We start from the raw sequence: 24,882 nt of genomic DNA, 5'->3' as shown, positions 1-24,882 counted from the left end.
ATTTTTTTTTTTTTTTTTCGGTATTTCGTTGGGGATATACCCCAATGGAGGAAGGCCCAACCACCCAGACGGCTGGTAGAGAGATACCCAATTCTTTCAAGGAGGAGGCCCAACAACGGGGCTGAGGGTGTCGGAAAGAGCCCACCTTTCCACCCCCGTGGTACATAGGTCTCGAACCGACGCTCTAGCAGGTAGAGTCTAGCAGGTAGCAACCAGCCGAAGCGCAAGGCCGAGACTCAACCACGGGACCACGGGAGCCCCCCTATGTACCTTAATTATATATATGCGTGTGCACGGCAACTTATGCACAATCTACACGTACAGAAGGCCCCCACAACCGCCGCATAGACCCACATACATAGGCCGAGCTCTGTCTGAGTCTGACGGAGGTGATGATCGATGGAGTTCCCAGGATTGTTTCATTTTACTCTCATACTGTACGCGGCGTGGCGACGCAACACAACCAGATAGTTCATCCCGTGCCCGGTCAAGGATATATATATATATATATATATATATATATATATATATATATATATATATATATATATATATATATATATGGTAATACTTTATAAGAAGTCCGCCTGCCCCTTCGCCACTCCAGCCCCCCCTACCCCCCAAGACAAGCCTGGGGAACTGGGGTTTGGGGGGGGGGGGGAAGCAAAAATCACTGAAAAATGGACTTCCAAAATTTCCCTAGAAAAATCCCTAAATGAAGGAAAATTCCCGAGTCTCGAAAGTGTGAAAAGTCCCAACTTTATAACCTAACAGCCCCCCTGCTAACCAAAGGGGGGCTGGACTCACCCCCCCCCCACATGTATGATGCACCGGAAAATCTTTTTTTTTTTTTTTCGGTGGGGAGCATATTTCTTAACCTTCTCTTCCCATTGTCAGCAGCAGTAGGGGAAGTCTTTCTCTTACTTACGTCTTACTTACCACTTCCTCGCATGAACCTTGCCTGCAGGAGGGACACTGCCTACTGAATGTTGTAAACTGCATGTTCAATTTGGTATACTTGTCACAGGCTACAAGGCTAACACATTACCCAAGCTCCATCAATATCAAGACACTTTGCTTCTCTTCTGTTACCTGCTTGCAGTAAACTTTAGCTGATGGAGAGAAAATTAGTGCAAAGTAATGATGGGGTCGTGGGAAGGGGCACCGATTCCATACTCGCCGTGCAGCTCTTTTGTGTTGACACACACACACACACACACACACACACTACTAAAAAAAGTAGGATGTAGCTATTGCAATAATTGTATCGTGAGATTCCGAAGTCTTGTACCAGTAACAATAACCCCTCGGCCTACCCTAACCATCGGGGATTAAGACGCAGTTATTTTTAGTCTCCTTTTTTTTTGGAAAAAAAAAAAAAAAGTGAATCTTATATGAAGGGAAATACAGCATGTATTATACTATATTTTTTTTAATGATTTATATTTTTATCATTATACTACATTACCTATCATTGCTATTTGCTAGTAAAATTGCTTTATTCTGTATAAATAACATTTAAAGAGTTTTTTGTTAATATTTTTTGGATATGGGACGCATTAATCCCAGATTTAAATGGGGAAATTCATTTTGGTAAAGTTTTTACGCGTGAGCAAAATTCGTAATGCATTAAGCTCATAAACAGAGGTATGACTGTATTTGTAAACACATACAAACGCTAGTTGGCAGTCAACATACATGAATAGATTATTCCATTCCCTACATAGTATTCAGTAAAGGATATTCTCACAACTTGAGTAACTCTAAAAATATTTCAATCCAACAAGAGCTTAAGACAGAATGCTTTCAGATACTTCACACACCAAGTAGCATTTAAAGTCAGCATGCACATCGCTTTCTTTGGGTTATAATGCATGAGGCTCATAGATTTGACAAAGCAAGTAGCAATCTAGACACTGAGTACAAATTCACCTTGTCAAAGCAACTAGTTTTTTTATATATGTGCTGCCTATAGCACCTGTAGACTTTCTTAACCATACCTGCATACTGTACTGACCACTCAGCTACCAATCCTTTGGGTTATTCATAACACACTTCAAAAAAACTTTCCTGTCAGGCACACAAGTTGCCTTTCAATGTCATGATACAGAGGAAGGAGCCACATAAGCCAAACATGTATGTCACGACAGCCACTTGAAGTTTGCCTGTGCTGCTAACAAGCTAGGGGCATCTGTAGTGTGGCGACTATGCCTGATACCAGGCCAGGTGATATAGACGACACCCAAGAAAAAGGTGAAATAAAAAAGTATGTTAGACCAAACAAAACGAATCCTCACGCTACCACTCGGATTTTTCGGTCACCGCCAAGTGGCTTAAAACTACCCACATGCTGTCCTGAAGACCACCCATCAACCCGGACTCTAGAGGAAGCCGCCTGCTAATCAAGTACGAGTTCTGGGGCAGTATGAGCCAATGCAAGATGGCGCCACTATAAACACTCGCCATGCCAGAACGGCTGGGCCGACCATCAGGCCCCACCTGAAGAAGCCTTGGGCGACCATCAGGCCCCACTCAGGAAGATGTCACCGCGCAATCGGCAACGACGAAAAAAAAAAATATATATATATATATATATATATATATATATATATATATATATATATATATATATATATATATATATATATATATATATATATATATATATAATGACAAACAAGAAAACTAAAAGGCACTCAGAAGATGATACATAATGGCAAACAGTCCTCTATGGCCTTCCTAACAGAAAACTGAAAAAAGATTGATGTAATTTATTGTTTTAACATATACATCATAAATGGGAGGAAAAGCTGAAGATAAATAAGAAAGCAAGAAGATCTTAGAGGGCACTCAGGAAAGGATAGGTTTGATGGCATATTTGATATCCGTGCGACAGATGGGACACTGGGCAAGGGCAAGGGCACAAGATGAGCAGGTTACCATGTGGGTGCAAGGCAGAAACACCATGTCTATCTCAGCATCCATGCACACCTTGCACATGTGGGAGTCTTTGATCTTCTCTAATTCTACAGCAGGGTCTTGGGCTGTTTGGTGGGGGAAGAAGACTTGCTTTTAGACTTTATAACCTTGTATGATCCATGTATTATATATATATATATATATGTACAAATAATGCACAAGCTTTTGTTACAATGCATTAATATTATAATTTATAAAAAGGAAACACTTTGTAGGAGCTAATATTTTCAACTTAAGACTTATACGGCTGTGGCTTACCAGCGATTGAAGGCTCAGTAGAGGGGACTGTCTTCTTGGCCACCTTCTCCATCACAGCATCAGGGGAGTTATTGAATGTGGGTAAGGCAGCAGGGGTGGCTTGAGGTGAAGCAAGGCCAACAGCAGCAACTGGATTGGTGGGAGTGGAGGTTGCAGAGGTGACTAGAGAGGGTTCAGCTGAAGGGTTAGGAGTAGGGGAGGAGGAAGAAGTGGGGTCAGCATTAAGGGCCTGATCTGCCACTCCCATGATGTAGTCTGCTTGACTGAGGACATCATGTGTAGGGGTAATGGGGGAGGACTCAGTCTCCATGGGCTCCTCTGTGTTGGATGCTGCTGGGTCATGCTGGGAGGAGGAGCTGGCTGAGGAGGATGAGGAGGTAGATGAAGAGGAAGACACTGCACCAACAGTGGCAGTGGCAGTGGTGGTGGTGGTAGGAATGGAGCTTGAGGAAGATGCTGAAGCCTGCCTTTCACTTGCTGCCTGCAGGGTTTGCATCTTGGCCCCTTGCTGAGATGCTGCTTCTAACTCTAAACTCCTGGCCGATGACTCCCGGAGGGTCAGGCGAGTCTCCTCTTCCATGTACTGCAGGACGGCCTCAATGCAAGCTTCCAGGTTGAAGAAGGGCAGCCCTGTCTGCTCTAGCTTCCTCCGTAGAGCTGGCCGAACTTTGTCTGCTGGAAAGCCCATCTCCAGTGTGGCCTTTATGATATCTAGCTCCATGAGGGGGTCAATCTCACTCTCTGTGATCCTTGGCCGGGCTAAGGATGATGAACTGGTCTTGGGGGCAGTTTGGGATCGCAGGTATGGTGGCTTCTCTCGCCTCACCTGGAATTTTAGAATCTAACTATTTATATGATCATCATAATCATCTTCAGCTATTAGTAGTACACCTCTTTGTCTGATATTAGTGTATTTCATCATATTCTTTTTCTAGCAAATGCTCTAATTTCATCTCTCCATCCAAATAACAAAAAGATTTCCTCTGAAAATTAGCAAAGTTCCCCCCCGCCCCCCCCAAAAAAAACTTATTTTAATGCGAATACATTGAACAAAAAATAGAGCTGTTTCAATGGAAACTGTACCAGACTAGCATGTGAGATTGAAAAAGTTTTGACCAACTAATAGCTCAACAAGCAACAGGCATACTGATAGGTAAAATAATTAGCAAAGGACAGTAACACACCTTATCAATAAATTCCTGACCCTTCTTGACATGCACATAGACACACTCTGGGTACCACCGTGCATGCTCCTCCCATGGATCAGCCTCTTTCTCCCAGTTTCGTAATCCATTACCACAGTGATAGCACCTAACATGGTCACTCAGCCCTGTGAAAGAAAATGGCAGCGTAACGTGAATTTAAATCGTCATTGATGAAGAGTACTGGTGATAAGTATCAACTTTCATCATAACCAATCCACTATAGAAATATTGATCAAGTAGTAACATCTCCAATCCTTACTGCAATAACCAATACTTACCACAATAAAAGAAACCAGCCTCAGCTAACTCCTTCGGGACCTGCTTCACCCGGTCTGGCCACCCTATGAAACTCTTATCACGACTCTCCTGGGAACGAAATTCTTTTCTCTTGGGGCTTGTGTGTTGCGGAAGATCTATGTTCCGAAAGTCAAGATCTGCCTTTTTTGGGGGTTCTGTGGAGAGAAACAATATCAATCATTATATCATAACTAATCATGTTTCCTAATTTAGGTGAGGTGGATTAAGTGACACCAGCCAGATGAATTTCCTCAGCAGTTTCCTTTACACTACCATGAACAATGGAAAAATATTAGTTTACTCCAAATGTGCTACCACACAATCCAGATAACTGTAGGATATTACACATTAGCATTTGCTGCAAACTGAGCTTAGCTCATGGAAAGAAGCTAAGAACCCAAAGAGAATGTGCTCTTCAGAGGACAGATTGAATGTTAAAAAAAATGGTACTGAAAACAGAAAACAGATGCATTACAATTATCCAATTTCAAAAGGAAAGAAAATGAACATGCTATTAACAAATTATTGTGTACTTTTACAAACAATATACTCACTGATTTCAGGGTAAGATCCTGGCATGGGCCTTCCTATGTCACACACGCCCATACTGAGAGGAGGCAGAGGGGCAGTCTCAGGGCTTGGAGTGATTTGTGACATGAGCATGCTCTGGGCAGTGGGAATGTTGCCCACTGGCTCGCCATTGATGAACGGACAATGTGGGAAGTGACGCCTGTGCTCCTCCCGAGGGATATCTCCATACTCCCACCCCCCCACGATGCCCCGGCAAAACACACAGGCGCAGTGATCTGCCGTCCGCAGGTAATAAAATCCATCACAAGCCAGGTCATCTGGTTTTAACCACTTCACGGGCCAATCAATAAATGTCTCCAGCCTCTCTTTCTCAAATCTCAGACTATCGTAGGAAGTGAACTTCTTGGTGCGGCGGACCTTTCCCAGGTCAGCCTCGCCTGTCATACTGTTATTCTCCCTGAAGCAGCTTACTTGATACAACTAACCCTGAGGCTTAGGAGTGTTGGGGCCTGCGTCATCCATCACCACACCTGGGGCACTTATACTAGGACTGTGTGACACTCCCTCCAGGTTATTTAAGGATCTTTCTTTTGGTCAGTTTCTTCAATCTTCACAATGGTAACACTATATAAGTGATTTTTTTATAAACATGTATAAATGATCAATTATACGTGTTTATAAAATTATAAATTAGATCCATGAAAGTGTCCTTCCAATAGAAGACTTTTATATGAATGTGTATAACTTAAGGTCAACTGTCCATGACCTTCATTCGAATATGATGTTGCTTCTAGACTTTGCCTCACATACTCGCCATAATGCATTGAACACTCATTTTACCTGTGGGAGAAAAAAAAAATTAGAATCGTGTGTACAATGACCCTAATAATGCACATGAAGTAAACATATGAATACTGAACCTTTGAAAATTACCAAAGAGTAGAGGGCAGGGGGACAGGAATGAATGAATCAATAAACATCGATAATGCATAGGCCAGGTAACAGGGCCATATAGAACTAGGATAGCTTCCCCAATAAGTGGTTGTATTCCTTGGTAAATATACACTTTGGCTACCAAATTAGATTACCATTTCTGCCTTTCTATCAGTTAAGGAACATCCCCCCAACTATATATATATATATATATATATATATATATATATATATATATATATATATATATATATATATATATATATATAAAAAACAATGACATGCCCAACACTTGTCGAAAGATCAGCTGCAGCAGCATCTAGGTTATGTTAGAATAGATTACAAGACAATAGAGTAAATCTTAATCCAGTAGCAGCGACGGGCCACATTTGTGGCTTTACCGTGTAGCAGCGACGGGCCACATTTGTGGCTTTACCATGTAGCAGCGACGGGCCAAATTTGTGCCATGAAATAACCCCCTCAAAAATAGATGATACATAATCTGATCACAAATGCTTTGATATATATTATGATATGGTTTGTGTGAGCGATGATTTTTTCTCATTTTTCTCGCTTAGAGGGACCATTAAGAAACATGATCCCTGCTGTTACCAGGTTAAGAATTACCACTCCATCCCCTTCACAATATACTTGCGCCATTATTTGCTTTAATATATAGAAGAAAATAACGTAGAACTCGTAAAGACTGTTTTATTCCAGAAATCGTAATGATCCATGCACGTTCTGGATATTACTGACTTAGAAACTAGTTTGTGGTGTAGTGCTCAGGCTCAGTCTATCTATTGAGGCCTTTGTGAAACAACGACAGTGTACTTAACAATCGAAGCCACCCAACTTTATAATTAATGAGGCTTGCCCCCTGGCCCCTCCCCAAGGTAAAACGCATACAAAAATACATTATAATAATAATAGGTAATTATTGAGAATCACTACGCGCCTCCAAAATACGATATTACGCCTCCATATTATACTTAAGGGATGAAATACATGTCCCTTTACTATAATATGAAGATGGAAAAACTTAAAAGTAAAGAAAAGTGGTAAAGGTAGTGAAAAGGCATATTATACATACACGCGCTATGTTGGTGTCAGCGGCGGCGGGGAGGTGAGCAGTGTTGTCAACGATCCAGTTAGCGATGGTACGTTTAGTTAGCCATTAGCCCACGCATGTGAGACCAGGTCCACACGCGTGGTTATTATTTTTTTTTTTTAGAACACGCACCTTTACCTAAAGGGTTTTGTGAAGGTTTGGGCCGGGTATAGTATTAGGTAAAGGTGCGTGTTCTAAAAAATAATAATAATAAATAAAATAAAATAACCACGCGTGGCGGACCTAGTCTCACATGCATAGGCTAATAGCTAACTAAGCATCTTCGCTAACCTAGCTGCATCATCACTAACCAGATCGTTGGCAACGCTGCTCACTTCCTTATGGCCACCATCAAAACAAAGCGTCGCGTGTATGTATAATATGCCTTTTCACTACCTTTACCACTTTTTCTTTTCTTTTAAGTTTTTCTGCCTTCATATTATGGTTAAGGGACATGTATTTCATCCCTTAAGTATAATATGGAGGCGTAATATCGTATTTTGGAGGCGCGTAGTGATTCTCAATAATTACCTATAGATAATTATTGAGAATCACTACGTGCTATATTACTATGAAGTGGTGCTCCCAAAGATTAACCGACAATAGTTTTAGTGTACTTTCCTTAAAGTTTTGGAACTAGGGAATTTTACATATTTTAGGGAAATTTTGGAGGCACATATTTCAGCTAATTAGCCTTCCCCCAAAAAACTTGATTCACCACAGGTCCCCAGGCTTGTTCCGGGGGGCATGAGGGGGCTGGAGTGGCTGTTCGTTACTGCACTGTTTTCAGAAAAATAAACTATAACTATATTAACCTCATGTGTGATGGCTAGCTTTACTTCCATATTAGCCCACCATAACAGAAGGAAGAACAATGAAATGTACTCCCAACCAAGCCCATGACTACAAGGTTGATATGTTGTAGATAATATACGAATAACAGAGCCAGGCGAGTAAACCAGGAGAGTAAATCGTCCCGAATGGACAATGGTGGGCTTACCGTGAGGGAAAATTTGGGTGTACGTATTAGGAAAAAGATGCACACACACACACACACACACACACACACACACAGGCGCCACGTAGTTATTTATATCGATTCACATAATACAAGCTTGTTTGAGCACTCACTTCTTCCTATAAGTTAATAAAGACAACTCTTAACCCTCCCAGCACAACACACACAAAATACAGACCACAGAAGGAAAGGCTGAACCGCTACGCCACCAGATGCAGAGCTAATAATACACTCCTCACCTGATTCAACCTTCATTTACCCACTCCTCTTAAATCCTGTTCACTCCTGGCTCCCTGAACACGTGTAGAGGAAGAAGAGGAAGGAAATAGGTCTCCTGATGTCCTGATTGACCTTCCCTTAAGTTGGTTTGCTGGTCGATGATGACTCACTTCAGGATGGCAACGAGGAAGAGGAGTTGCCTGATGTGACTACTCTACTACGCATATTCTCCTTCCTCTTTTCTAGAATTCCACTTATTTTACTAGGTCTTTAATTGGTGTTATTTGAGCATTATTACACTCGCTATACTGTTTATGAGGATCCCTTGGAGAACGTTTTAGCCATGGAAAGCTTAATTCGTCTGTTTTATCTTAATTTTTATTTCATTCATATATCTGTATAATCATTTGACATTTATTTAATCTTCATTTAATATCATTTCACTTACTTGAAGTCCCTGATATCCATGATAAAACGTACCGTCAGAATTAAGAGAACATAGTATAAATGATCGTTTATCTATTTAACTCTTGTTAATTATATATAGCTCCCTAGCTGTCGTCCATGGTAAAGCAGTCGGAGGAAAAAAGAATTATAATTACCAGTATAAAACAGAACGAGGACGCGTCGAACGTCCCTTAACTATATCACAGCTACTCGAAGACTGATCCCGCAGCAGGGAAATACAAGGATTCCAGGAATGCTGACTGGGTCATGTGACGTGACGCAATCGTACGTGCTCCTTCCTGCCAAGCGAACGTTCGGTGGTAGCCGGTAGGGTTGCCAGAGATGCCAGAAGACACTAACTATGGTTGGTTCGCTTCTCACATTAATAATTTCTAAAGGTTAAAGAGTGGGCCAGTTGAGTTCTAATGAGTGTTTCCTTAGGTTCATGGTACAGAAGAAGGGTCAAACTAACACCGATTCACTAACGACGACGTTCGTAAGTCACAAAAAATATCTTACGGCAACTTTCGGCTGCTTTGGGCTATTCACGACACTCTTCCGGCACCGTAACTTTACGGCAGACGTTTCATTCATATCGCGATATTCATGGCGTAAGATATCGTGACCCGTACGTAGGGCAGATTTTCTCCACAACACAAGGAGGAATGAAGAAGAAGAGGAAGACCCGCTGCCAACTGCAACTGCCGTTGCAAAGGCAATAGCTCCACATCTACATCTTAAGAACAAAACGTCACAGTGCTATCAAAACATTGCTTTATAAGGACGTGTCAACCGTATATAATACCATTCATTGAATTAGTAGTGACTGTGAACTCCTACACTACTGAATCAAATATCCTGCCGTAAACACTCGTGACAATATATATGGAGGGCTTGAAATGCTCGCAGGAGATCCACCAGGGGGTAATGTGGGTACTCATACATGCTCGGTGAATAATTTAGTCTTAATTTGTAGTTTGTAATACCTTAGACCACTAGCACAACCAAGAATGGGCCGGGCCCCACCCGTTTACCGTTGATGAGGTTTCAGGTCCTGCACCCCCAAAGTTTCTCTTGTCTTGTCTTTTTCTCTGCCCTCCAATCTCCCTGAACATATTTCTGGGTGTCCCTTTGCCATTGTTTAGCAGATTTTAGCGACCTATTTTAGAGACAAACTATTCATTACTGGGTAAATTATCATGTCTTTTTTTGTGGAGTTAGTTATCACCAGGAAGCAATTATGAAAGTACTAGAGTTGATTTGGTGAGAGAGAGAGAGAGGTTAAAGTGACTGGCTAGTAGTTAAAGGTTAAGAAGCAATGAAGTAGAAAGTTTACATAGTTAATAAACTTAATCTGTGGAAATGAAGAAGAAAACAAGAATATTTTCCAAAGAGCAGTCGCACTGACTCGATTATAAATGCATAATAAAGTAAAAGTTTCATAGTGTTGAGATAACTAACTTCTATTAAAACATAGATACTTTAAATTCACTATTATAAGAATTTAAAGTATCTATGTTTTAATAGGAAGTTAGTTTATCTCAAGCACTTTGAAAGAGCTTTTTACTTATTGTTATTGCATTTATAGTAGTGCGACAGTGTTTTAAGCCATAATACAGCGAGCTGCTCTTTGGAAAGTATGCCGTTTTATCTACTTCCCAATATCTGAGCAGCTGACAATGTCTGAGCTCCACTCCTAATCCTAGTCACATTGCTGGGCAGTGCCCTGGTGGCAAATCTTAATGACTGATATGTTTGCTAAGCTCTGCAGCTCAGTAAATGGCCTCATCTCTATGAAAATACTGAAATGACACCACGTACTGAAGTGTGTGTGCACCCATATCCCTTCCCCTCTCCATGGTGAGATAACTTGGTGCATGCAAGTATATTACACTTTTACCTACAGAGGAGGTCAAAACAGGGTAATGAGACTGATCATGGACAACTTGGAGGACAAAGTCATGGCTAAAAACTGACAGAAAGGCACGTTGATAACGTTACCTAAAGGATACCTTCATGCAGGTTAACAAAAATGTTTCATTCAAGACGCCTGCCTCCTCCGGTAAGTGCACTCTGTATTTTCGTTCACATAATTAGGTTAATTTCCATTTTATGCAAGCCTGCGGCTTTGTTTGAATGTTTTGATGAATGCAGCGGTACTGTCAGGTGCATCAAAGGTGTCTCACGCCCGCAGGTGAGCCATAATGAGCTGTGCCAAGGCCACATTCTTGAGTCCTGCCCGGGCTAGTCATATTACTGATTTTATGCAGGATGAGTTAATAAATTGTTATTTTCATCATAATTTCATAATGAAATTTACAAAATGAGTATTCAGAATCATTCGTCAGTTGTGTATTTATAAATTATTGATGGATTTAATAGGCAAAATGTAACAAAAGCTGATGAAGGTATTTCCTGTTTCCTGTATATTCAGGTATTGACACGCCTTCGCTGCTACAAGTGGAACATACAGCCTTCATGCAGGTATGAAGTGCATATAAACGATGTTTACGTAGTTCTACTACTTATACAACTGTAAGAAGTGAATGAACTACCAGTAAGATGTTTAGTAATACAGTAACTAGGAAGTTTGGTGAAAACTTGTGAGAGGGCTTCCCGCTGCCTCTTGCAATGATACATTTTTATTATGTGGAGTTGCAAAGAACTAGTAAGTAGATAGGTATGTTGCCATGTTCCTATGCACTCATACTCTATGGACAGCATCACAATTGAAGACGGGGTAAATATATATGCATGCAGTATACGCGCACGACACCATTTTCCTCATATTTGCCTTCCTTAATCCTACAGACTTTGGGATGCACCCCCCATCCTTCGCAACACTGTGTTGCAAGTGTTGTATATATACTATAGTGCTGATAAATGTTAAAGGTAACTTTTCACAAAAATAGTGTTAGCTTGCATGTAGAATACAGCATAGTCTGAATGTCTGAGGTTATGAACAAAGGTAGGTTAGGTTTGTGTCAGTGCTATTAGCACTAGTTCCTCTTCCGAAAAGTTCGGCCTCCTTTTCTTCGTAGGGGGCAAGGTAGGGGGTGAGGAGAGAAGCTCCATTGTCGTGAGAGGGTGGGCACCGCGGGAACGTTCGCACAACAGCTAATTTGTGTTTACATCCCGCGATTGGTCGACGCTTCCTATTTGCCGACTAGAACTTGCCCCTGATTGGCCACCGAGACGCGGCCGCCTTGCAGCAGCGCGCGCCCTAAGGTCGCCTTACGGCGGCCTTAAAAAGTTTTGAGTATGTGAAAGGAATGCCGAGATACGGCGCCGTAGCGCGGCCGTAGCCAGGGGCGGACTGGCCATCTGGGGTGGGTTTCATCAAAGTTCCCAAGTCCTTGGAAGTGTGCTCAAGGAGTCCCAAGCGTGCGAGAAACCTTGGGCATGTTTCACGAAAGCTCCCAAGCCTTGGAACTCTGCCTATCTCGCTCGCCGCCTTGGGAGGCCGTGCGGGGTCTCCCAAGCGCTCCCAAGGAAGGTTCCAAGCGTCAGGCTGTAAACATGGCAGCCCGTGAACAACCCCGCCAGCACCGACCAAGGAATTTTCGCCCGAGAAGGGACATCTTTAACCCTCTCGCGCACAGTAAGATACTAGAACATGCGCAAATAAAAATAGAGGAAAAATATATATAAACAATAGACACTCGTTTCAAGTCTCCGTATAGAGTATTGTAGACAATAAATCCTAAGTACCAACTCTTCCCCACTTGCTATCTCGAAATTTTGTGGGCCAACTTTTTTAGCCGAATATATGTTTCGAAGCGGAATTTAGTGAGGATTCTTATGGTATCCTCAAAATATTCGTACGCCTATTAGTTCCTGAGTTACACCAAGAAAACTGTATTTTTTCCTCTCCCGTCAGAGTAGGCTAACAACTAAAAATCGCTCCACGTTCCTCATTTACGTTCCTTAGAAAGGTTGCCATATGTTACCTCTAAGAAACTTATTCCAACAAATGACACTCCAAATTTTACGCACTTTCACCGAAAATTTAATTTTTAATCATTTTTTTTACTTTTATGACTCGTTTCGCGTCATCGTGCGCCAGGACCTTTTACTTTGATGACGCGAAACGCGTCATCGTGCGCGAGAGGATTAACGAGTACAATGACACCGAGTTCAAGAAGAGGTACAGGGTGGATCGTGCTGGCCTGTTGTTCGTCACTGACTTGGTGCGACACGTGATTGGCAACAGGACTGAGAGGAGCCGTGCGGTCACAGCGGAGCTGAAAGTGGCGTTGACTCTGCGATACTTCGCCACCGAGAAAATGCAGCAGTGCAGCGCAGATGACTTTGGAGTTTCCCGGGCCACAGTCAGCAGAATCATCACCCAGACCGTGGATGCTCTCGTGACACAAGAGAATATGAGGCGGTTCATGGGGTTCCTTTTGAACCGGGGGGAGCAGCAGAGAATGAAGGCGGAGTTTGCCGAAATTGCTGGTTTTCCCGGTGTGGTGGGTGCTGTTGATGGCACCCACGTAAGAATAGTGGCCCCACATGAGCACGAAGAAGTGTACGTCAACCGCAAGAACTACCACAGCATCAATGTGCAAGTGTTATTTGATGCACAGTACAAGCTGCGGGCCATGGTGGCGAGGTGGCCAGGGTCTACTCACGACTCACTAAATGTTTGTTTACACCGTGGTGCCGTTGAAGATGCAGACGGAAAAAAAATACGTGCACATATTCCTTACAATGAAGATACTATCGCTGTATTTCAACTAAATATCAATTGTTTATATTTATAATTCCATAATTATATATAAGAAGTGTAATTTAGGTTAATTGAAGACATATTAGACGTCAAAGCGACGCGGAAGATTGGCAACGCTGGTTACTCCCAAGACCGCCCCCAATCCTACTTGGAAGTGCTTGTGGCGCGGTGATGAAACACGCCCAAGAAATTCTCCCAACTGTGCGTGACGTCACCACGCTTGGGAGAGCACTATGATGAAACCCACCCCTGGAGACTCTGGACTTTTCCAGATGGGCTGCCCAGTCTGTGGGCTGGTCTTCATAGGGAAAAATTACTGAGAGTTAACATATGAACAGAAAAAAGTTGTAATAATTAAATACTGGAATAAAGAAGGGAGATATATATATATATATATATATATTTATATATATATATATATATATATATATATATATATATATATATATATATCAATTAAGTAAAACAATACTAGATTGTAATATATAATAGTCCTTATTCCTTAAAAGACGAAGTACTGTCTCTAATTGAAAATAAAATGAGAGAGAGAGAGAGAGAGAGAGAGAGAGAGAGAGAGAGAGAGAGAGAGAGAGAGAGAGAGACCGACCGTAGACACGTTCAGTTCTTGTACGGCAGTGGGCCAGTGGCCAGCCTGTAGGGCCGGTGAACAGTGTTACCAGATCTAGCATAACATTCTGCTTTCAGCATAATCTGAGCAAATTTTGAATGTCTAGCAAAATTTCTAGCATACCCCTCAATTTAGCATAATTCTAGCACAATTCTGAGGCGTTTGGCATAATTGTAGCACAATTGACTAAAGAGGTGAAAATTAACTGAAAATTGAGTAAAAGTCCAACACAAATATGAGAAATAATCTCAAAGTAAACAATAAGCAATAGGAAATGATTTGATGTGCTTTTTTCAGGAAGAGTGTGTCCGTTTTTTAGGTCACATGTGTAGGAACCCTGCTACTGACTCCCCTCAGGAGCCTCAAGTGTGTGTTCGTACATACGTATCGACATCTACCACCCCGCCAATGCAATGTCCATTGTCTGAGACTGATTCATTGGGTCCCATAATTTTTTCTCTCCTTTAGCACAATTTTACCTAATCTAGCATAATTTTACACCGAGTCTAGCATATTTCAGCACATGTGATCTGGTAACACTGCCGGTGAAGGAAACTTGGGAAGCTAGTACAGTTGTTGTTGACTCGTCGTGACTCGTAGGTGTTAGATGGCAGTGTGTTTAATTAATAATTATATACACAGGCCCAGGGTGTCCCACGACTCCACGAGTTAAGGTCCATACTTGCACAAGGGCTGAATATGCTCACTTAGCTCACCAAGTGGGCTGCTTCAAAGACAAAAGTCCAGGGCCGATTTTTAGTCCCAGTCCGCCCCTGGCCGTAGCCAACGGCGCCTTAGTGTCTCAGAATCCGCCCCCAGGTCCGGAAATGGAACGCATTTTTAGGCGGATATGTAAACAAACATTCTTCCTCTTCTTCTTTTGACCTGTCCTCCTCCTCTCGGGCGTCTCTCCTGTTTATTCACACCCTTTTCCTTTCAATTGTGCTGTGTAGCTTAATTTTTCTTCACTGCAATATACTATCACACTTTACTTTTCAGTTTGTTGCTGGAATAACTTACTGACATTGCTTATCCGTGCACTTATTCAAGCATTTGTGCCCTTTTTTCCAGCACTGCATCTCCATCCAACACGTACCGTGCGATGGCCCCGTTGTCCTCCTCTAGCCTCTTAGCCCACTCCTCCCTGGTGCTACTAATAACTCCCCTCTCTGCCTCTCATGGTTGCTGCATTCTGCTATTGGATGTTCCACTGATTCTTTCTCCCCTGTCCTACAGCTACAGTTGGTTTCCCCCTTCCCTATTCCTGCCATTTAGCTGCGGGGTTCTCGTTCTTGCTTTAAACATCAACCTGCTCCCCCAGTCTCCTACATGCCAGTCTACTCCCTCTAGCTTCTGTGTCTTGCTGTACCATCTTAATGTCGACTCTTTTACTCTAAAATTCATAGGCCCAGCCTAGGCAGATGGCACACCACCTGTTCATCTTCCCTTTTTTACAACAAAGAAGGCAGCTCAAGGGCACAAAAAAAAGAAAACAATAAAAAAAAGCCCACTACTCCCTGCTCCCAAAAAAATAATTAAAAGAGGTGGCCGAAAGAAAGATCAATTTCGGGAGGAGAGGTGTCCTGATACCCTATCAGGCTGATGGATAAATAGGTTTTCTGGGAAAGCAAACTCTTTTAACTTAGACATTAGATACTTGCCTGTGTCCCAGGGTAATAGGTTCTCACTTGACGCAGGCTTAAGGGCCAGAGACAAATAAGCGCTGATGAACAACACACTTGTGAGACCAACACTAGCATGCTGTTCCACGGTGTGGGATCCTTACACACACACACACACACACACACACACACACACACACATTTATAAGTAAGCACTAATCAACACCAAGGTGGCTCGGTTCATTATAAACAATGAACTTGAACACCAGGCATCATAACACAGATCAAACAACAGATTAATATGTAACCTCTTCACATGTGCAAACAAGCACACACTTAAAATTCTGTACAACTGTCTTGCCATATCTGCAGCCCAACTCATGGGATAGCTGCCACCCGACAAAGGTCCATGGTCCCTCCACGGATGGGGGCGGTGTCACGGGCAAAATTATGCCCGGACATCCACATGCCTCTGTTATCTTAGCTCAAGCTCGTGTATGTGGGGTTCTTTTCGACTGATATGGCGTCTAGAACTAGCATGATCATCATTCTTTATTATGATGACAAAGACTATGTCAAAATTTGCCTCATTAAATAAGAAAGTACATAAAGTTCGGCAGCTTTTTCTCGTCGCCAAGCCATCCTCCAGAGCAGCACTCCAACACCCATGATCGCACATTCATTTTTCTCAGAAAATAGGATACCAATCACATATACATCAATATATTTCCACAGGTGAATACTTAGGGCATGTTCACACCAAGTTACGACACCTGAGATTCATTAATAATGACAGGGGAAGGAAAAATATAGGCCCCTGTCATCGACAAAATTGAGTCTGGGTGCATGGACGTTCGTGGAAGTGCAACGGTTGCCAAGATCCACTTAACAATTCGCCGCCCGAGCATACATATTTGACACTATTTTCGTAGCTGTGGGTATTTTCAGGAGTAATATAATGACCCTGTATGACAGCTTGACCCTTCTTCTGTACATCAAAGTTCCCAAGTCCTTGGAAGTGTGCTCAAGGAGTCCCAGGCGTGCGAGAAACCTTGGAACTCCGCCTATCTCGCTCGCCGCCTTGGGAGGCCGTGCACGGTCTCCCGACTCCCGAGTCCCAAGCGTTGCCAATCTTCAGCGTCGCTTTTACGTGTAATATGTCTTCAGTTAACCTAAATTACACTTCTTATGTATAATTATGGAATTATAAATATAAAAAAATGATATTTAGTTGAAATACAGCGATAGTATCTTCATTGTAAGGAATATGTGCACATATTTTTGTTTCGTCTGCATCTTCAACGGCACCACGGTGTGCTCTTGCCCTTGCTGTCTCTTCGTATCGGCACACCCTGTAAAATAAAACAACACAAGCAGTATCCATTACAAATCTTCCAATTCCCTATTTCTTGCACACCACATCTTTTCCAGAAAACTCTTCATGGCTTCTATAATTTTATCATTTGCTTCATCACTCAGTCCCAGCAGCAGCAGCATCCGCCATCCATTCCCTTTCTGTCCTAGCAATCCTCCCATTCACATCCCAGCCCATCTCACTCAGTGCCCCCTCATCATCTCCGTCCTTTCTCTCCGGTACCTCCCACACACATTTACTCCACTGCCCAAGATTCCACTCCCTCCGCACCACCCTCACAGCATCCTTAACCAGTCTCCGTATTCACAGGCCAACCCTAGAGGACCTGCTGGGCAGCGACGCCCTCAGCCTCAACACTGCCTTCCACGCCCTCAAGTGCACGCAAACCTTCCTGCAGAAGTCGGGGCAACTCGACAGGATCTAACTCCCACCCTGGTGACAGGACGGCCAACACATCTCTAACAAAAGCTTAGCCTCTGTTGTTTTGCCCAGTCATGAGTCCCCTCATACTCCTCCCACGTCTCACTTAGTTGCTTCCTCTGCCTCTAACCTTGAAGTATGTTCAAAAGATGGGAACCCTAAAAAAAAACTCACATAGAACTTCCTTCTCCGCAAAATCTGAGTAATTCTTCTGTAAATAACCTCTTCATTACTTTTGTTCTTTTGAATCTCAACTGTTTAATCAATAAAGTTAACTTTTTGGCAGAGTTCGTTTCTAGTCACAGTATTGGGGTATGTTGTGTTTGTGAAACTTGGTTAACTTGCAATGTTTCTGATCCAGTTATCAGTATATTGGGTTATAAATTTTTCCGAAATGACTCTCCCTTAAATCTAAGAATTCACGGTGTTGGGATTTACATTCGTGATGATATTAAAGTGGGGAAAACTTATTCAGATCATCCGAATACTGTTGGGGTATTTTTGCCTGATTTTGGCGTTACTATATTAGCAGTTTACAGGCCCCCAAGTAATTCTTTGAAAGATAATATTGCTCCTGTTTCATACCTGGAATCTTTCTGTGTTGGTAAAGAATTAATACAGGTTGGTGACTTTAATCTCCCTACTGTTGTCTGGTCCACTGAGGTTCCTTATTGCACTTCCTCTATTGATATTAGATTTCTAGATTTGTTTTCATCTTTGGGTCTCATGCAGTGGGTTACGCAAAGTACCTATGTCCGGTCTAATAATATACTTGATTTGGTCTTTACATCTGAAGATGATAGAATTTCCCATGTTGATATAATAGACCCCTTTCCAGGTTGTGACCATTTTCCAGTTTTGTTTGAGTATTTATTTAGTTCTAATCCAAACATTAATAATGTACATAACAACTTTGACTTTTATAATGGCAACTACACCTTGTTAAACCATCACATTTTGAATTTTGATTGGGATAATGAATTCCTTGGCTTAGATATTGAACAATCATATTTAAGATTTAAAAGTTTAATGCTTAATGCCATTCAGCTATTTATTCCAGTTAAGAAGACAACAGGAGTCAGGAAACCTCCTTGGGCAAAATCTATACCTCCTTCTCTAAAACGGCATAAACGACAAGTATGGTTGGAGTATAAGGATGCTCGGACAAAGTTTGGCAGATCTTCCCCAATAGCCTTGAGGTTGTGGCATTCTTTTAAGACAATATCTCTTCAATATAAAGATGCTGTCCATCAATCTGTAATTAAATATGAAAGATCTTTAGTTTCTCCCGGAAATCCTGATGTTAAATGTTTTCACTCCTATCTTCGTAGCAAGAAGGTTCAGCGTCCTACTATTGGACCGCTGTCGAGTTGTCGAGTTGTTTCAGAGACCATTTGGCTTAGATAATTTTTTTCTAAAAATTCGATCATTCTATGTGACTCGCCTTCTGTACCTGACAATGTCGCCCAGTCGATATGGGGGAGGTTAAAGTCTTCTAATATCAGTGAGTCGCTGTTATTAAGTGACTGTCTTAAAATGCTGTACATTTCAAGGTCGCCATTGAGTGATTGCCCTGGAGGCCTGTAGGTGACAGATATATTTCAATTAACCTTTGCAATGTTTACTCGCACGCACAAATGTTCAATGTTACTGTCTCCTGGTGTTCTGTCAGTGGGTTGCAAATAGCTTTTGACAAAAAGGGCGACACCACCGCCTCTACGGTTTACACGATCTTTGTTGAAGAGTCTGTAGCCATCTATGTTATATTCTGTACTTAAATCAATATTTGTGGTGTCGATAAATGTTTCGGTTATAGCAATTACGTCAAAATTTTCTGACAGAGCAAGACATCTCAGTTCATCAAACTTGTTTCTTAGGCTACGCGCATTGAAACTAAGGACTCTTAGGTTATCTTGAAGTTTGGTAATAGAGGTGGAGGCACTGGCGGGTTCAAGGTTACGAGTTTGCTGCGATGAATGGCGTCTATTTACATGGGCGGGGTGGAGGGACGTGGCTGAGGGTCGTTTTTTGATCGGGAGAGAGAGAGAGAGAGAGAGAGAGAGAGAGAGAGAGAGAGAGAGACACTCCATGTGAGTGTTGCCTTTCAGAGTGCAAATATTTTTCAAATATGTATTTGTTTTCCATATGACAAAACGAAAGACATATCATATGCATATTGTACAAGGTTTCATAACCACAACACAACACCCACCAAAAAACGCTAGAAATGGGGAGAGTAAGTAATGGAAATTAGAATGTGTTCATATTAGCAGGGTCGAAGAGCCATAAGACTGCTATCACAAAATTAATGGAGCAGGAACTGCTACAAAATTGAAAACTAATAAAAAAAAAGACAATATTCATGTTAGCAGAGTCAAGGAGGCGGCATATACGGTGTGTGTAACATATGAGAGCAGTATATGGAGACATTTTAAAGATGTAATTTATCAGAAAAAGAATGGGAGGAGGGCGACATTCTGATGCTCTAATGTCTTGAGAGCAACTGACGTATCTCTTACGTCTGACGCTTTACAGGTTAATAATACCCAAAAGAGCCTCTGGAGAAACATTGTAAGCATCGGGTGTGAAAAGAAACAAAAGTTGAGCGTCCTTTATATTTATTCAAAATAAAATGTACTGACATGGTATTGACAATTTACAGTTTACTGAATTCTGTGAAAAGTTTGCCATGTTATTTGAAACGGTCCCCAAATTCCTTTACTAAAATAGGGACAGGAGATTAGCATCACAGATATACAGGGTTAACAGCATATGGAAAAAGGTGGGCTTTCCTTTCTGCCTTTAACCACTCCAGTATGGTTAACCAGGTACCCTTTAAGGCTGGGTGAGCCAGCAGGCCAACCCCTAGGCTCACCCAGTCTTAAAGGGTACCTGGTATCCTATTTTTGAAGAATCCCCTGCCAAGGGTAAGATTGAACCAGGGTTCCCAGCATCATAATCACTTTACCAACTGAGCCATTGCACCCCCATAATGTTAATACCAATGCCACAATTGTGGCTCATTTGCTGGTAATGCAAATTTGATCTCATCTGCTTAAGTTTCAGAGACTTGAGCAATTTGGGTTTCATGCCTGGTGAGTCAACAGCTGACCAGATACTAGTACTTAGCATCCATGAGAACGCATACTTGCGTTTCAACAGGGGCTACTCGCAGCCTATGTCTATCTGAAGAAGGAATTAGACTTGGTGCATCATGAGGCTCTCTGGAACATTCTGGAAGGATTATTGACCTGATAACTGGCCTTTACTTTGGGACAGATGTAGTGCAGCGACTAGGCCTGATGGGTGAGCCTCCCATAACCCACTCAGCGAGGGGGGTACCTCTTTGGCCGACTGGTAAGGTAGTGGCTCTCCCGTCACGCTGGTCGTGGGTTCAATCCTGGGCAGCCGGAAAAAGCTCTCTAGTTGTCTTGATTAATTTCTCGTGTGTTTTGATACACACAGAGGACGTGTGGGAATGGGAGTAGTAGAAAAAGGAAAAATCTTGGCATTTCACAGAGTGCTAGGAAGTGTGGGGTAAGGGGTTTTAATTTCTTCCTGTCAATTCAGTGGTTGAGTGCTCCAGTCTGGGGGACATGCAAGAGCAGCGCCTCTCCCGGTGTCGGGGTGGAGATGGGAGTTTCTCTCTGGTGCTGGGGAGAAGGCACTCTCCCCAGGACACAAGGTTATAGACTACCCCCAGGAGGAAGGTAGTCTCCATTTGCTGTAGCTTTACAGCCAAGGGCAGTTGCTTTTAAATTGTTTTTAGAATTTCTATTATGCACCTAAATTTTTCATTATTTTAACTTTTATAATTTCTAATTTTTTAGTCATTTCATTCGGCGCCATATGACTAATGCAGTTGCAGCGCCATGATTTTGGCCCAATCAATCAACCCTGTTAATTCAGGAGTGAGGCAGGGGTGCGTCCTTGGTCCATCACTTTTCAACGCTTGCATGGACTAGGCAATATGCAAAGTTGTTGATTCAAGTCATTACAGAGCATCTGATGGTGACATCAAGATCACTGACTTGTTTTTGCTGTTGATGCTGTACTTAATAAAATTGCTAGAGGTTATGGTGATGGCTCTTGAAGTGGTGCCTGAGAAGATGAAGACACTGGGACTGAAGGTCTCCTGGGCTAAAACCAGGGTCCAGTCATTTGGAGGCTTTCTGGATGACAGTTCATTTTGTTCATGCATGTGACCTAGAGGATATTGAGGTCACCAAATGTTTCACATACCTTGGTAGTGTAGTGCTTAACAGTGGCAGGTCTTGCCAGGAGGTCATTTGACAGATTGGCCAGGCCCACAGTGTTATGCACTTGCTCAACATGAGTATATGAAGTTGTCAATATATGTGCAGGCTTGTGCTCCATGTCCCCACCTGTGTCCCCCTGTCTTACTGTAAGGGTGTGAGACATGGACACTGAACAATGAATTGGAGAGGTGTGTTGATGCTTTAGGTACCAAGTGCCTTCACAGGATCATGGGGTATTGTTGGGCTGACCATGCTGAATCAGCAATTATTTCATGTAACTTAATTGCGGTCTGTTACCAGATGAGTTCATGAACACCAACTTTGGCTAAAAGGGCACGTGGCACACTTCCTGGATGTCAATTTCTGCGCAAGACATCCCCAACTCATGGCTGGGGCAAGTTGATCAATTCTGCCAAGAGTGGCTCAGAATGGGAAGGGTAACTGGGTGGGGACTTGCTCAGATGGACCCCCGGGGGTGAAGGCAGCAGGTGAGTGAAGCAGTGCACCCCCTGGTGTATGCTCCCCGTTAGTTAGTTAATATAATGATATTAATTTAATGTTGGGGCAGACTCAATCATGAATAAATATTAACTAATGAACCAGTGGGGGCATGTTGCTTCACTCGCCCGCTGCCTCCACCCCCGATGGTCCCTCTGAGTGAGCCCCCTTGCAGTTACCCTTTCCACTCTAAGCCACTCTTGGCAGGATCAATCAACTTGCCCCAGTCACCATGTCTCACAGCCATACAGCATGTGACTTGAAGTTAAGAATTTTTGTCTGCCTGCATAGATATCGATGACGCCATATACTCACGTTGAGCGAGCCCTTAACACCATGGGCCAGGCTAATTCATTGAGTGACTTCTTGGGAAGACCCATCATTGTTGTGCACTACGCTACCAAGGTAAGTGAAACTTTTGGTGACTTTATGTTCTCCCCACATGCACGAAGACTGAACTGTGTTATTCATTAAACCTCCATATGACTGGACCTTGGTTTTGGCCCGGAAGACCTTCACTCCCAGAGGTTTTACCTCCTCATGCTGCACTTTGAGAGCCACCACCAGAACTTCTAACGATTCCATGAAAAGTACAGTATCATCACTAAAAGCAAGGTCAGTGACCTTTTTGCCAACATGCTATGCAATGACTGATCTACAACTTTGTCTAATACTCAGTCCATGCAAGTGTTGTAATGGAGCAAGGATGCACCCCTGCCTCACTCCTAAATTAAGAGGGAAGAAGCTGGAACTGCTTCCCTCACACTGCACAGGACTCAGTCCCAGAGTAAAGGCAAGTCATCAGGTCAGTAATCCTTTCAAGAATTCCATGGATCCACAGAATGTTTCAGAGTACTTTATAATGCACTAAGTCAAATGCCTTCTTGAAATTAACATAGGCTGCAAGTAGCTCTTGTCAAAATTCAAGTCAGTGTTCCACATCTAGGGAATTATGTCAAAGTTATTAATCAGTTAACTAGTTAACCTCCAGTCTCTAAACTTTAGAGACTGGAGGTTAACTAGTCAGGGGTCAAGAAGAAAGGAACTCTGTAAAGAACATTAAAATATTAAATGCCTTTACATTGTCTTTTCCACTCTTTAGAGTCTAAAGAGTGGAAAAGACAATGTAAAGGCATTTAATCTTTTAATGTTCTTTACAGAGTTCCTGTCTTCTTCCTGACTGATAGCTCCTGAAGTTTGACTGGCTGCTGGGTTGTTCTACCACTGTGAGCAAGGAATTTCTCCATTCAGACAAGCACCTGGACTGGGACCAAAGCTTGTTTGTGGGTTGCGGCATCAGGCATGGACTGCAGTGCACCATATCTGAAAACAGCAGAAGTTTGACACCACACTGAAGACATTTAAACTTCCACAACAATACATCTGTTCTCAATATACAGAAACTAAAAATATCTAGTAAACTGAGTGTTGTCGAGTATTTCTGTAATCTATTCTGTTCAAGGGTTTGGAAGGTTGTTAAATAAACTGGTGGGAATATTTTATCTTGTTTGTTTTAACAACAGATGCTTCCAATTAGTCTCTAGAGCAGTGCTTCCCAACCCTTTATCTCTTGTTTCCCCCTTCAACCAGTTCAACTATCTGAATTTCCCCCTTCATGTGGACAAGGAAAAAATTACCAAAACACAAAATTTACTTGCTTAATAACACAAATAACATAATAATTAAATCGAAGCCAAACAAACAAAAACAAAAACAAAAACAAAAAAATGCCTTAACACAATCAATCAATAGCTCTCCGCTCCGCCGGGGACTCCCTCCAAGGGGATGGCCATGACGGAAGAGTCTCCACTTTTCCCTCTCCAAACATACATTTCTCACACATCTAAATCCTCGTGTCCCTCTTTCACCCCTCTCTTATATGTATTCCTCAACTTTATTCTCCCAACTCACTGGGGGTCTTTCTATTACACCTGTCCCTTTGATATTACTCATAAATCCAATAGAGTCAATAGCCGCATTCTACGAGATTTTTTTCGGTCGACTAATTGCTATAATAGTAATTAACCCATCTGCAATTCTGCAAATCTACCATAGTCAAACACAAATATGAAGTCTATTTGGGAAGGCCCAAGCCTCTCTACAGTGCTGCCGCATCACCCCCAATACATCACTTCTCTCTCAGCAATTTACCATATGAAATTATGTATTGAATATTTTCTATATATTGAATGTGTCACTTTTTAGGATAATAGCAATGAATTGTATAAATTCCATAGCACGTGATATTAATGATTTTTTTGTCAGTGATCAAGGACACCATGTCACTTCCTCCCTCACCTTCATACGCGATGACAGCTACTTCGACGGCTGTCCTTACTCTAAAGACTAG

The 24,882-nt window shown here is 42.2% G+C and overlaps 1 protein-coding gene and 1 long non-coding RNA gene across 4 annotated transcripts; one reads left to right on the top strand and one right to left on the bottom strand.

Annotated features, from left to right (window-relative positions):
* Positions 1 to 2,756: 2,756 nt before the first annotated feature.
* LOC126980429 (baculoviral IAP repeat-containing protein 7-like) lies at positions 2,757 to 5,766 on the bottom strand. Its single transcript, XM_050830341.1, has 5 exons — positions 5,294 to 5,766; positions 4,721 to 4,894; positions 4,422 to 4,567; positions 3,238 to 4,063; positions 2,757 to 3,044 (listed from the first exon to the last, which is right to left on the bottom strand). Exons 1-5 carry the CDS (start codon positions 5,712 to 5,714, stop codon positions 2,851 to 2,853), a joined length of 1,761 nt encoding a protein of 586 aa, XP_050686298.1. The 5' UTR covers positions 5,715 to 5,766; the 3' UTR covers positions 2,757 to 2,850.
* A 3,890-nt stretch (positions 5,767 to 9,656) lies between these two features.
* Positions 9,657 to 19,346, top strand: LOC126980428 (uncharacterized). Of its 3 annotated transcripts, none has more exons than XR_007733253.1 (4): positions 9,657 to 9,922; positions 10,905 to 11,060; positions 11,433 to 11,482; positions 17,665 to 19,346. It is a non-coding gene; the product is annotated as an uncharacterized LOC126980428 (long non-coding RNA). The 3 variants fall into 3 exon arrangements; XR_007733252.1 differs by having other exon boundaries at positions 9,657 to 9,948; XR_007733251.1 differs by having other exon boundaries at positions 9,659 to 9,927.
* The last annotated feature ends 5,536 nt before the right edge of the window (positions 19,347 to 24,882 follow it).

Source organism: Eriocheir sinensis, chromosome 44 (genome assembly GCF_024679095.1).
Source record: "Eriocheir sinensis breed Jianghai 21 chromosome 44, ASM2467909v1, whole genome shotgun sequence".
NCBI classification, from domain to species: Eukaryota; Metazoa; Arthropoda; class Malacostraca; order Decapoda; family Varunidae; genus Eriocheir; species Eriocheir sinensis.
This window is presented reverse-complemented; position numbering and strand designations above follow the sequence as displayed.

What these genes read in the sequence shown, in the direction of transcription:
- LOC126980429 (XM_050830341.1), bottom strand. Translation starts at nt 5,714, where the DNA reads ATGACAGGCGAGGCTGACCTGGGAAAGGTCCGCCGCACCAAGAAGTTC. An exon ending in GGCTGGTTTCTTTTATTGTG is followed by an intron (nt 4,568 to 4,720) that starts GTAAGTATTGGT and finishes TTTCTTTCACAG; the next exon opens with GGCTGAGTGACCATGTTAGG. An exon ending in TACTGAGCCTTCAATCGCTG is followed by an intron (nt 3,045 to 3,237) that starts GTAAGCCACAGC and finishes CCCACCAAACAG; the next exon opens with CCCAAGACCCTGCTGTAGAA.